The sequence below is a fragment of the Myodes glareolus genome, chromosome 11 (assembly GCF_982192425.1).
Source record: "Myodes glareolus chromosome 11, mMyoGla1.1, whole genome shotgun sequence".
NCBI lineage: Eukaryota > Metazoa > Chordata > Mammalia > Rodentia > Cricetidae > Myodes > Myodes glareolus.
The window spans coordinates 13,631,640-13,646,071 of NC_142036.1; the positions used below are offsets into that span (position 1 = coordinate 13,631,640).

The window sequence follows — 14,432 nt, forward strand, 5'->3', positions numbered from 1 at the left end:
ATTGCCTGCATCACATTGATCTATGGGAATGTCTGTGGGCCTTTTCTTGACTGGTAACTAATGTAGGAAGGCCAAGCTCACTGTGGGTGGTACCATCCTTAGGCACCTGGGCCTGGACCATATAAGAAATATAGCTGAGAATGCCAGAGGCAGCAAGGCAAATAAGCATCATTCCTCCATGATTTTTGCTTCATCTCTGCCTATGATTCTGTCCTGACTTCCCTAAGTGATAGATTTTAAGTTATAAGATGAAATAAACCCTTTCTTCCCCAAGTTGCTTTTGGTTGTGATATTTATCATAGCAACAGAGAAGCAAACAAGAATAACTATGTATTTTTCCTGGCACATGTCCATAGTATGTAGAGCAGAAATCTTCAGACCTAGACCATGGATACTGTGGAAGAGGCACACAGAAAGCAGAAATGTAGATAGGTGGATTTATTGTGTGATAGTGATCCACAGTAGCTCTGCCTAGCTGAGAGGTGACGGGCAGGTCCAGAGCTTCCTCCTGGGATGTCATATCTTGTCACACTTGTCACACTTGTCACTACAAGGCATATTGTGCCACAGGAGGTGACTAAGACCCAAGCAGGCAATAGTGCCTATAGTTTAACTAGACCTCTGCAGTGAGTAATGAGGAAAGCCTATGACAGCTCAAATTATAGACTGGGAAGTCCTTAGAAGACATCTTCCACTCCGTTTTCAGTAACTGAGGGACTACAGCAGGAACAGGAGTTCCCTGGAGGACCTGGGGCAGCCCTATGCCTCTCCTTTTAAGAGACCAGCTAGATAGACCTGAGAGAAAAAAGATTCTGGGAAGTGATGGGGCATGAGGATCCAAGACCTAGAGCTCCTCCACACAGCAGGACCCCAGCCGAGAGAGCAAAGAAGGCTGGCCCTCTACTCTCACTCTTGAGTGGGAAGCCCTAGGCTATGGCCCACTCCCCTTCCAGGTCACCCCACCTTCCCATGTCACCAGGTCACCAAGTCAGACACCACCTTTCCTACTCACCCACCCCACCTCTGCCCCAGGTCCCCAGGCCACAGTCACCTCCCCTCCTGATCGTCTCGTACCATCTATGTCCCCAAGGTTCTTACTTACCAGAGTCTTATATGTAGCCTGGAACTACAAACCTCCATATTCCCTAGGCACCCACTGCTAACCTGTAGGGCCTAGTTCTGAACAAACTCATATATGTAAAATATAGACTCTTCCCTAGCTTGGGATCCACACCACCACCACCTGACCCCACCAGGTCAGGAGAGTACCACCAGCAAAGAACTTTATCTTAGAGCATTGAACTGCTCCCCCGTACCACCCAGAACAGCTAAGACCTCTTGCTGAGAAGCTCTGGTGAAGACCAGGAGGAGACACATCCTCTCTGGACATGGGTGACACAGCACCAACGATGCTGCCCTTTCAGGACCATTGTGATGACACATTAGACTTGAATTTAGGTCACTTTCCTGTTATACAAATAGGATCAGAAAGCAAAGGACAGCCTGAGCGCCTGACAGGCACCCAAGTGCACCTCAGAGGTATCCAGTCATGGATAAAGTACCTCCAGCGCTGCCCAGGAAGGGGCAGTGCCCCCACCACCATCACAGACCTTTCTCCATGACTGATAGACATCCAGGTGAGTGATGGAGGTGGTCCCTGCTCATATCTGCGCTTATTGTAAAGAGAGGGAAAGACCCACAAGCTCCAGAACTTTAATACTTGTTTGAGAAAAATAATTGGCCCCTTACATGAGAGATGACTGGCAGTTTGGGGGTTGGGATCTCCATACTCTGTGGCTACTGTGAGGTTTCAGAGTCAAGGTCCCTGTGGTCTGTGGCTGGTACAAGGTTTTGGTTGAGCAGAGAACCACAGTGCTAACTGGGGCCACAGTGACTCATGGTTCAACAAAAACCTTCTGTTTGGAGTTTCCTAGGGGCAGCCTGGGAGCTTGAGAAAGCTGAGGGAGAAAAGAGTGGGTCTGAGAGGGACAGTAAGGTTCTGGAGGGCAGGAGACAGTGCAGAGGGAGAGAGAGCTACTGTGGACAGGTCCTGGGCTCCTAAGCAGGAAAGCATGAGAAAACACAGGCAGCAGAAGGCTGCAGCACTCTGCCAAGGACTTGGGAGAGGATCCCAGGACAGCGGTAGGCAGGTAAGGTTTGCTAAGAGTACAGGGTAGGCATGGCTTCCTCTCCCCTTCCTTTGTTCCTTCTCCTGTTTTCTTCTCTTTTTAAAGAGTCTCACTATGCTAGCTGACTCTAGCCCAAAAGATACCATCCTACAAGTATGCCCCGTTCAGCTGAGCTTAAATGGAGGTCTCTCCAAACAGCTAAGTTTCTGGGATTTGGGGCCCCCTGAGGACTCCAAGAGACTTTTGACTGGGTTTTTTATGGCCCTAGATATAGGGTTACCTCACTGTGTCTATGCTTACTTCGATGTCTGGGGTCAAGGGACCCTGGTCACTGTCTCCTCAGGTAAGTAACTCATCTGGGGACTGGGATATCAAGTCAGGCTGTGGTGAAGGTTTTAGTTCAGGAGCAGAGGCAGAGCACAGGCTGTGTTACTGGAACTTAGATGTCTGGGGTCAGGGGACCCTGGTCACCGTCTCCTCAGGTAAGTAACTCATCTGGGGACTGGGATTCCAAGTCAGGCTGTGGTGAAGGTTTTAGTTCAGGAGCAGAGGCAGAGCACAGGCTGTGTTACTGGTACTTCGATGTCTGGGGTCAGGGGACCCTGGTCACCGTCTCCTCAGGTAAGATCTCTGTTCACTCCCACCTTCTCTGACTTGAGCAGCCAAGTCTCTGGGGTCTCTAGATGATCTGTGTCAGTCCAGATTGGGGGTCAGGTTTTTGTTTGGGCAACGGTAGGGACCATGTCCCTGTGCAATGCTTTTGCTGTCTGGGGTCAGGGGACCCTAGTCACCGTCTCCTCGGGTAAGCTGGCTTTCTTTCTGCATCCTGCATTCTGAATCTGGGAAAGATATTCACAGATTTCCCCGAGTTGAGCCGTCTGCAGACTCAGCATACTGCAGATGTCTTTCTGTAAGGCTGGAGTCTTTGCTGCCAGGATAGGAGGCAGTCAGAGGCTACAACCTGTGGGACAATGGCAGCCTTAGGAAATGTGGCTTGGGAGGAAGGCTAGAGATAGAGGTTTGTGTACACCCACTAAAGGGGCTTGTGACAGTGTGACTACTTTGATTACTGGGGCCAAGGAACCATGGTCACCGTCTCCTCAGGTGAGTCCCTCCAGCCCCTCTCTTCTACTCAACTCAGGCGGATTTTACTGCATTTGTCGGGGGAAATGAGTGCATCTGAGTTTCAGGTCATGAATTCAGGCTAGGGACAACCTGGGAGTCGGGAAGGGTCTTCATGGGCCCTGGCTGACACAGGCAGTCACCTTCAGCTCCCAGACTTTACAGCCAGGGGTCTGTGGGGATCCCAGCCACCCTTGCCGCTAGGGTCCCCTTATCCCCACTACCCTTGTCAAGAGCCTTTTATTGTCTGGGATCTTATCATGTTTGTCACAATGTGACAACTGGTTTGATTACTGGGGCCAAGGGACTCTGGTCACTGTCTCTTCAGGTGAGTCCTACTTTTTCCCATTCTAAATGTACTTAGGGGAACTCTGAGCTATCCAGACCAAGACTCCCTATAACTGGGAATTGAAATTCAATCCTTTTGCCCCCAAATTGAGACAGAGGGGTCTGGGTCCGGGCTCTCTCCCCACTGGTCTGTGGTGATGTGAGGAAGGGTCTGCCAGAACTGAGGCTTGCAGTCTGGGCAGGCTTCCATCTAGGATTTATCAGACTCTTGTGTGAATCAGAGGCTACCAGTTTCTGGTGACAAGTCCAGAGTCAGTGGTTATTTGGTTTCGCAGAGGTAAGGCTGAAACATCAGTCACCTTGAAAACTGAAGGAAGGTCCAGGGACATTTTCCCGGGCAAGGAAGAAGTAGGAGACAATGACTTGAATGATTGATTCTTGTGGGGCACTGGGAGTCGACATAGTGCCTGAGTAGCCCGGGGGCCTCTAGTCAGGCTCAGAGGGTTTTTGTGTGGTATGGATGGAAATCTCACCGTTGTGATTACTATGCTATGGACTACTGGGGTCAAGGGACCCAAGTCACCGTCTCCTCAGGTAAGAATGGCCTCTCTGGGCCTTCATTTTTAATCTTTGCCTATGGAGTTTTCTGAGCATTGCAGATTAGTCCTAGAGATTTATCCCTGAGGGAACATGGGTGGATGGCTGGTGGAATGGATCTGGGGACTCACTGCCTAGCGATCACAGAGCCTTTTGAATATTTCTACACCTTTGAAAGACTATTAGGGAAAGACCTGTCTGATGATATTGGGGGAGACCCTGGATGATGGGGTAGGGGACTTGAGAGCCTCGTTTGTGTGAGATGCTGAAATGACCCATGGCTGGAGGGGTAGTTTGAGATGTGGTAGGAGGCATTAATTTTTTGGAATCACAGGGTTGGCTGGGAAATGTGCTTCGGGACCGATTCTGTGTGAGCGTTTGAACAGCGGCAGGTTGCTCAGTACAGGGAGAGGAGCCTTAGGCTTGTGAGGCATGTTCTGCACTTGACTGTTTAAAACTTTCTTTGTTAGAAAAAGAACTGTCTGAGTGAATAAATGAGGCAAGGATGGCAGCTAGCCTTGGTCTTAGAGATGCACAGTGGGCTCATCTCAGGAAGGGTAGCTGGTACCTAGAGGAGTCTGGGGAGCCTACAGAAGTGTGCTTATGGAATATAAGAAGGTATCATTTTTATCCTTAAAGTAGTTCCTGAGAAAAATAGCTAGAATACTATGGCTTTATAATGTGAGAGATTTTTTTCAAGTATTCATTTTTTTTAAATGTCCAAGTATTGAAAATTCTAGTCACTCAATTTGAAGTAATGTTTGTCTGTAATTGGCATTGGCGAAGGTTCAGCAGAGGAAGGGGAGATGAGGGTCTTTCACATCCTATTCAGAACTGACTTTTAATAATAATAAATTAAATTTAAAATATTTTTAAATGAATTGAGCAAAGTTGAGTTTGAGTCAAGATGGCTAACGGGTCCAGGACACCTGCTGCAGCTTGCAGGAAGCAGATCATGTGGCAAGGCTATTTTGGGAAAGAAAAACAAAGCCACTAGGTAAATTCTAGCTGCGGTTTGAAGAAGTTTTGAAATGTTTTGCCCAGTCCGGCAGAACTGAAAGTCCAGACTGAGCAAAACAACACCTGGGTAATTTGCATTTCTAAAATAAGTTGGGAATTCAGCCGAAACTGGAAAGGCCCTCTTTCTTCTAACTTAGTAATCTTTCAGTTTTACCTTGTGAAGTTCTAGTTTCACAAACTCAAATCTATCAACTTCTAAGATGTATTCATTTTCAAAGTTAGACTATGTAAGAAACTGAAGGGCTTTCATGCTTTTAATTTCTAATGTATTTAGAAAACTTTTTGAAATTACTTAATTATTCTTCCCTCTAATCATTGATCTCAACTCAGTTCTTTTTCCATTACCCAAAGCATTTACAGTGACTTTGTTCATGATTTTTTAAGCTAGTTGGTTTTGCCTTTATGATTAAGAAAGACTTTGACTTTCTGGTAAAGATGGCTCTTTTGACTCCCTAAGTCTTTTTCAAGAACATTTCCTAAGTAATCATTTTAAGAGAAAGCTTTTAAAAATGAATGCAGTTACCTAGAATAATTTCAGCTGAACATGCATTTGGTGCTTGAGAGGACACTCAGTCAGATAGTGCAAAAGAAAGAAGGCATCTAAGTCAATCCACAGCAGACACGTTCTCTTTGAAGTCCTTCTGGCCTGGCTTCTTGTTGAAGACCTGGCCAAAGGGCTGAGACTGAGCTGCTGCTGGGCAGACCTGGACCTCGGGTCTCCCAGGACCACCCAGACCTGGGAATGTACAGTTATGGTGGCTTCTGCCACTCATCCACCTGGCTGCTTCTGGACCAGCCAGTCTCGATGGCCTTGAAGTACCAATTCCACTCAAAGACCCTCGATCTCCCCGAAACCAGGCACCCTAAACGGTAAGCCAGAGGCAGCCACACTTGTGGCTGCCGCTCTTAAAGCTTGAGTTTGATGATTGTTTCTGCTTGAGAGGGACTTGGTCTTCAGTCACTGCTTTAGGGGGAGAAAGAATATTTGTGTGTCTTTTGAGTGCTATTGTCTGGGTCACTTACATTAACTTTTCTTTTAAAAACCTGTAAAAGAAAAAGGTTATAGATTATGGGGCTCTGGTATTTTAAGGAAATCTTAGAGAAAGTTTATATTTCTTATACAATCGTCTGGAATTATTTCAGTTAAGTATTACTTGGGTTACTAGCGCTGTCTCTGCCTCAGTTACGCATGTGACTTTGAATTTTGTATCAATTCTTAATACTGCCTTGTCTTAAACAATAGATAAAACGAATGCCTCAGTGGTTGTTAATGATGGTTTTAATTTAGAAGAAACTTAAAGTGGAAGCTAATTGAGACTCAGTAAGAAAGACCCAGACTAATGCTGGGATTCTGGAGCAAAAGATGTTTTTAGTTTTTATAGAAAATGTTACTACCTTCTTGATCTACATCTCAAGATGGTCTAATGAATTTGAAGTTGTCAGTAAATATACTTCATGGTTGTTAAAGAATGGTATCGAAGGACAGTGCTTTGAAGCTAAGGTCAGTGTGAAAGGACAGGGATCAGAGTGTGGATACTCAGAATGAAGGCTACAGTAGCTGGACAGAAATGAGAAAGAGATGATGACTGCTTGGCTGGGCTAAATCTCCTGGTCTCTAGGTTCCCAGCCACAGTAAAAGAGCTGTACAGAGAAGGCTGGACTAACAAAGTTGACTGAGTAGAATTCCATGAACAAGGTTGAAAGCCCCGGTAAGCAAGGCTCTAGCAAGCTAAGCTGGGTTGAGACGGATGACCTGAACTGGAAAAGGCTCAGCTTCTCTGAGCTCCTCTAACATGTACCAAGCTGAGGTGATCGTTCTGGGGCAAGCAAGCAAAGCTGGGCTTGGTGAGCTGGAATGAGGTAGACTATGCTGAGTTGAGCTGAGCTGGGGTGAGCTGAGCTGGGGTGAGCTGGGCTGGGGTGAGTTGGGCTGGGGTGAGCTGAGCTAGGGTGAGCTGGGGTGAGCTGAGCTGGGGTGAGCTGGGCTGGGGTGAGCTGGGCTGGGGTGAGCTGAGCTGGGGTGAGCTGAGCTGGGGTGAGCTGAGCTGGGGTGAGCTGAGCTGGGGTGAGCTGAGCTGGGGTGAGCTGAGCTGGGGTGAGCTGAGCTGAGCTGGGGTGAGCTGGGGTGAGCTGAGCTGGGGTGAGCTGAGCTGGGGTGAGCTGAGCTGGGGTGAGCTGAGCTGGGGTGAGCTGAGCTGGGGTGAGCTGAGCTGAGCTGGGGTGAGCTGAGCTGGGGTGAGCTGAGCTGGGGTGAGCTGAGCTGAGCTGGGGTGAGCTGGGCTGGGCTGAGCTGGGGTGAGCTGGGCTGAGCTGGGCTGAGCTGGGATGAGCTGGGGTGAGCTGAGCTGAGCTGGGCTGAGCTGAGGTGAGCTGAACTGAGCTGGGCTGAGCTGAGCTGGGGTGAGCTGGGGTGAGCTGAGCTGGGGTGAGCTGAGCTGAGCTGAGCTGGGGTGAGCTGGGCTGAGCTGAGTTGAGCTGAGCTGGGCTGAGCTGGGCTGAGCTGGGCTGAGCTGGGCTGAGCTGGGCTGAGCTGAGCTGGGGTGAGCTGAGCTGGGGTGAGCTGAGCTGAGCTGGGGTGAGCTGGGGTGAGCTGGGCTGAGCTGGGCTGAGCTGGGCTGAGCTGGGGTGAGCTTGGCTGAGCTGAGCTGGGCTGAGCTGGGGTGAGCTGAGCTGGGGTGAGCTGGGGTGAGCTGGGCTGAGCTGGGCTGAGCTGGGCTGAGCTGGGCTGAGCTGGGCTGAGCTGGGGTGAGCTGAGCTGGGGTGAGCTGAGCTGAGCTGGGCTGGGCTGAGCTGGGCTGAGCTGGGGTGAGTTGAGCTGGGGTGAGCTTGGCTGAGCTGGGGTGAGCTGGGGTGAGCTGGGCTGAGCTGAGCTGAGCTGAGCTGGGCTGAGCTGGGGTGAGCTGAGCTGGGGTGAGCTGGGGTGAGCTGAGCTGGGCTGTGCTGGGCTGAGCTGAGCTGGGGTAAACTGGGCTGAGCTGGGCTGAGATGGGCTGAGCTGGGCTGAGCTGGGCTGAGCTGGGCTGAGCTGAGCTGGGGTAAACTGGGCTGAGCTGGGGTGAGCTGAGCTGGGGTGAGCTGAGCTGGGGTGAGCTGAGCTGAGCTGGGGTGAGCTGGGCTGAGCTGGGCTGAGCTGGGGTGAGCTGGGCTGAGCTGGGGTGAGCTGGGCTGAGCTGGGCTGAGCTGGGCTGAGCTGGGGTGAGCTGGGCTGAGCTGAGCTGAGCTGGGGTGAGCTGGGCTGAGCTGGGCTGAGCTGGGGTGAGCTGAGCTGAGCAGAGCTGAGCTGGGCTGTGCTGGGGTGAGCTGAGCAGAACTGGGGTGAGCTGAGCTTGGGTGAGCTGAGCTCAGTTAAACTGAGCTGCCTGCTGAGCTGGAATATACTAGGCTAAGTTAGGCTAAGTTAAAATGAGCTGGGCTGAATGGGCAGAGCAGGCAGAACTGAACTAAATTGGGTTAGGCTGAGCTGAACTGGCTAACCTCGTTTGGGATGAACTGGACTAAGCTGGGTTGTGGTGAGCTAGGTTGACTAGGCTAACTGCGCAGGACGGGACTAGGCTGAGCTACCATGAATTGGGCTGTCAAGGGCTGGGATAAAATGAATCGAGCTGTTTTAGATGCTGCTGGGATCAACTAGTACGCACTGGGCTGAGTTGACTGAGCTAACGTTGGGCCAGCTGAGCTGAGCTAGGCTGGTCTGGGATGAGCTGGGATAAATCGGGATTAGCAGGGTTTAGATGAGCTGACCTGGCTGAGGTAGCCTGAGTTGAGTTTAGTTGAAGAGGACTGAGCTTGACTAGGCTGGTTGAGTTGGACTAGACTGGGCTGACTAGGGCTACACTGAATTAAACTAAGATCAGCCAGGCTGGGATGAACTAAAATGGGCTCAGCCAGCTGAGCTAACCTGGTATGGTAACCTGATCAGAGCGGGGATGAGGTATGCTGGCCAACCATAACCCGCCTGAGCTAAACTGGGCTGGGGTGAGCTAGATTTACCCAGGCTTGCATCAGCTTAACTAGGCTAGGCTGTGCTAGGCTGTGATAGAATGAACTGAACTGAGCTGAGCTGAGCTAAGATAAACTAAACTAAGCTGAGCTAGACTCAGGCTAGTTTAGTTAAGATAGAGTGAAGTGAGCTGGGGTACGCTGTGGTGCGCTAGGCCTGAAATAGTTTAGCTAGTCTGGGATGGAAAGAGTAAAGCTGAACTGAATGAGTTTCACCAGGCCTGGACCAGCTTGGCTAGCATTTTGTTCTGGGCAGAATGTATGCCAAGGTTCAAGGTTCAAGATGATTCCATGAGTTCCCCCACCATAACCCACCTTCCTCCTTCCTGACACACCTTGTCTGCTTGGCTGGAGAGGTTTCAGAACAAGCAGCAATCTCAGCTTCTACTACCGCATGAACCAAGCAACCTGCCCTCCCAGTGTGTGGATTCAAGTTTTGTGCCCTGATATGAAATGAAGCCTGAGCCCCACCCCCACCACCTCTACCTCCTGCTGGGATTCCTATTGTTATGGAATGAGAGGGCTTCTCTCAGCTGCTGTCTCAGAGGGAAGCAGGGCAGGACAGGGCCAAGCCTACCTGAACCCTTGGGAATTAGGATTATCCCTGAGAACAGGGGTTAGGGTCCCTGGATCTGGCTGATGATGGTTGAAGGGCCAGATCCACCCACTCTAAGCAGGCATCTCTCCATGTCCATGAAGGCTTCCAAAGTTCCAGCCATGTTGGCTCCATAACCTTCAGTAACTTTGTCCAGTAGGCCAGGTCCACCTACTACCATATCTAGCCCTGTCTGCCTTAAGAACACCAGCCACAAAGGCAGGGGAGTGTACAGATCGCCTGACTGGCAGGGGACAAGAAGACAGACTCTTACTCCTCCATTTCTCTTTTTTATCCCTTGCTGATCCTCAGAGAGTAAATCCTCCCCAACTCTCTTCCCCCTCATCTCCTGCGAGAGCCCCCTGTCTGATGAGAATTTGGTGGCCATGGGCTGTCTGGCACGAGACTTCCTGCCCAGCTCCATTTCCTTCTCCTGGAACTACCAGAACAACTCTGAAATCAACCAGGGTGTCAGAACTTACCCAACTATGAGGACAGGAGAAAAGTATATAGCCACCTCGCAGGTCTTCCTGTCTCCTAAGAATGTCCTTGAGGGTTCAGATGAATACCTGGTCTGCAAAGCCCACCATGGTGACAGAAACAATGATCTACGTGTGCCCATTCCAGGTAAGACCCAAGTCGTCCCAGTGGGGGCAGAGACCCAGGCATGGCCCAGGGGGACCAGAGGGCTGGGGCTTAGACCAAGCTGAGCTCATACCATGTCCTTTCCCTCTAGTTGTCAAAGAGATAAACCCCAATGTCAGTGTGTTCATTCCACCACGTGATGCCTTCTATGGCCCTGCACCGCGCAAGTCCAGACTTATCTGCGAGGCCTCCAACTTCAGTCCCAAACAGATCACAGTGTCCTGGCTACATGATGGGAAGCCTGTGAAGTCTGGCTTCACCACAGAGCCAGTGACGACTGAAGACAGAGGATCTGGACCCCGAACCTTCAAGGTTAGAAGCACATTAACCATCACTGAAAGCGACTGGCTGAACCTGAATGTGTACTCGTGCCGTGTAGATCACAGGGGTCTCACCTTCTGGAAAAATGTGTCTTCCACATGTGCTACCAGTAAGTACCACGTCCTAAGTCCAGTGACTAGCCCCCCCCCCAGATCAGGGCAACCCTCTTATAAGTATGACTAATGCACCCTAACATGGCCCCTTGCTCCTTGAGCCTTGGCTTCAAGGGCCAAGACCAGTGTCTTCCCTTAAGCAGAGATTCAGAAGCTCAGTAAATCAATCGGTACTATTTAGGGGACAGAAACTAAACTTTTCTCTGACTTCACAACTAGACAGTCACTGACACAATCTTCTCTTGACTACAGGTCCATCCACAGACATCCTAGCCTTCCCCATTCCCCCCTCCTTTGTTGACATCTTCCTCAACAAGTCTGCCAAGCTGACCTGCCTAGTCACGAACCTAGCAACCTATGACACCCTGAATATCTCCTGGACTTCCCAAAATGGGGAGCCACTGGAAACCAAGATCACACTCACTGAAAGCCACCCCAATGGCACCTTCAGTGCCATGGGTGTGGCTAATGTTTGTGTCGAAGACTGGGATAGCAAGAAGGAGTTTGTGTGCACCGTGACTCACAGGGACCTGCCTTCACCACAGAAGAAATTTATCTCAAAGCCCAGAGGTAGGGATTTCCCCTTTCCTTCCCAGTGCCCTTCCTCTATCTCATGGCGATGGTAGGCCCCCTTCCACCCTTATCCTCACCACTGTCTCTGCTTACAGAGGTGGTCAAGCACCCACCTGCTGTGTACCTGCTGCCACCAGCCCGCGAGCAACTGATCCTGAGAGAGTCAGCCACAGTCACCTGCCTAGTGAAAGGCTTCTCTCCTGCAGACATCTTTGTGCAGTGGCTTCAGAGGGGTCAACCCTTGTCCTCAGACAAGTATGTGACCAGTGCCCCAATGCCAGAACCCCAGGCCCCAGACCGTTACTTCACCCACAGCATCCTGACCGTGACAGAGGAGGAATGGAACTCCGGGGAGACCTACACCTGTGTTGTAGGCCACGAGGCCCTGCCACACATGGTGACCGAGAGGACCGTGGACAAGTCCACTGGTAAACCCACACTGTACAATGTATCCCTGATCATGTCTGACACAGGCAGCACCTGTTACTGACCACGCTAGCCCCTTACCAGGCAGGCTCTGGGGGTCTAGTTGCTCTGTGTTTGCAAACTAACCATGTCAGAGTAAGATGTTGCATTTTATAAAAATTAGAAATAATAAAATCCATTCAAAAGTCACTGGTTTTGATTATGCAATGCTTTTGCCTGCTGGGGCAACAGCTATGTTGTGTTCTGTTTGCCCTGCGCACACCCTGCAGACTTTCCTCCACCTTGACCCTTCCTCTACCTTGCCAATTGCCTCCTTCTGTGTGAACTCCAAAAGACTTACAATAGACAGAGTGTAAGCATGCCATCCCTCCAGCTGTTTCTAGATATATGGCTGGAAGCTTTGCTACCCTGGTAAATTCAGGCACATGTACAGACACACACACACAGAAACATACATTTGGACACAGATATAGGCACACATGTGTAGACACATGCACAAATATGTATTCATTCATAAAAGTATGCACAGAACCACCCTCACACTCAGGAACACATACATGTACATGAGCTCAAGCACACATGCTTGCATGGACGCATACAAATACCTTCAGAAACATACAAATGCACATAGACACAGAGCCAAACACAGAAACAGATACCAACACACATGGACATGTGTACACCGAAACAAAAATATGGACAAATATAAACAACTGAACCACATAGGCACACAGACATACATGCACATGCATGTACAGAAACATCTAACTAACTAAATGTCCATACTAACAAGTACACAGGCATGGCACACAAATACACCTGGACGCTGACCAAGACCTTAATCTCCAGGGCTCAGGGCCCAGAGAGCCAACACCAGACTGGGTCACTGAAGCTTCTCAGGGAACTCAGTCTATGCTTAGGGGAGATAGCTCCAAGCAAAGAACATGCCTTCCTGTCCCAGCACCATGGGACAGTCTTCTGACCACCTATGACAGATACAAGACAGACTGTGCCTAGAGAGAGCACATGGTCTTCAAATCCACCCAAAAACAGAAAGTTGCCCTTTACTGTGCCTCCATTAGTAGAACACCTCAGGAGATCAATGAGAGAGTGCCTGTCCCACTCACAAATACCCTGGTCCCCAGTCCAGAATGCAGAATACATAATGCAATTGTCCAGAAGAAGCTGAGTCCCCGCAGCATGGGTCATTGGAGTCCCTGTAAGGACCCAATAACACTGTCTCCTTGGGCCAGCATCCTGGAAATTCTTCATGTTCTTAATAATTTGGGGCCTGGGCTTTAGATATTCCCAAGTACTCATTTTTACAGGGGTCAGAGACCCCAATAAATGCCCTGGTCCCACTGTCTCCCTCGGTGTTTGTCTGAGTCTTGGTACCAAGACCCAGCATTGCTAGTAGGAGTAGGACAAGCCACCCACAGGAACTCTGCTCAAAGAGGAGCATGAGATGCTGAGTCTTTCAGGAAGTAAGGAGGGATAGCCTCAGGTGCCCCATGCTCTTCTTCCCAAAGCCTGGAGACAGAACCCTAGTCTAAATTTTCAGTCTAAGCAGTCCTGACATTGCCACCCACTCAGAGGAAGTCCAGAGCACACCAATGCCATTATGCCAGGGTTTCTGACTCTGCCTCCATCCCATGTCCATGTGCTATACCTGTCTTGCTTGCCTCTGCTGCCCCAGTGCTCCCAGGATAAGGTCCCAAGTTGGTGCCTCCTTCACTTTGACCTATGCTGTGCCTCTGTCTAGCTTGAACTGTTAGGGGAACCAGTCAAAACTGGCTAAGACTCTCCAACCCTCAGGGAGATGTTCAGCTACCCCAAGGCTTGGCTTGACCCTCCCTCTGTGTGTCCCTTCACAGAGGGGGAGGTGAATGCTGAGGAGGAAGGCTTTGAGAACCTATGGACCACGGCCTCCACCTTCATCGTCCTCTTTCTCCTGAGTCTCTTCTACAGCACCACTGTCACGCTGTTCAAGGTAGTGTGGTTGTGGCGCTGAGTACACAGGGCAGGGAGCCAGTGGTTCTCATCGCCCATACCTCTGCTCCCTAAAAATGGACAGCAATTTACACTGTCTCTATCACCTGCAGGTGAAGTGACTCACAGCGCAGAAGGACATCAGAGACCAAGAAACCCTCCCACAAGGGCATTACCTCTGGGCCTGGGGTGGGCCTGCCTGTAGGACTAGTAAACTTATTCCTTTCTTTCTTGTATCACCCTCCGGCTTGGAGCTCTGAGTTGGACTTCTGGGTCAAGGACTTTGTCAACCTGTGTACCCTGAAGCAGGGTCTGGACCACATACGGCTGTACTGACTACAAGTGTTGTTGGAAATAAATAAATACCTTATCTTGTGAACTCACTTTCTTGTGAAGAAAGTTGTTTTATTTTCAAACCTGTCCTGAAGTGTTGACATCACAAGGATTATCTGAAGGGAGTTTGAGAACTGGCAATGGAATGGTCTGGTGGGACTTAAGGGAGAAAGAGGGGAAGGAGGGATGGAAAAGGGGAAGGAGGGAGGGAAAGAGAGAAAGAAAGTGAGCTTTGACAGCAACGGTAGCGCTCTGTCTTATCCACCCTGATGGAAGAAAAGA

At 50.1% G+C, this 14,432-nt stretch overlaps 3 gene segments (V, D, J or C); all 3 read left to right on the top strand.

Moving 5' to 3' along the window:
• The first annotated feature begins 2,661 nt into the window (after positions 1–2,661).
• Positions 2,662–14,432, top strand: part of LOC125398559 (Ig gamma-1 chain C region secreted form-like) — a 135,568-nt gene continuing 123,797 nt past the window's right edge. The window contains exon 1 of the C gene segment in view: positions 2,662–2,750.
• Positions 3,076–14,200, top strand: LOC125398558 (Ig mu chain C region-like). The segment is given in 7 exon segments: positions 3,076–3,233; positions 10,063–10,377; positions 10,487–10,825; positions 11,082–11,399; positions 11,498–11,830; positions 13,703–13,818; positions 13,931–14,200. Coding segments are annotated over 7 exon segments (1,449 nt in total).
• LOC146892511 (Ig gamma-3 chain C region-like) overlaps positions 3,436–14,432 on the top strand; it is a 77,503-nt gene continuing 66,506 nt past the window's right edge. The window contains exon 1 of the C gene segment in view: positions 3,436–3,579.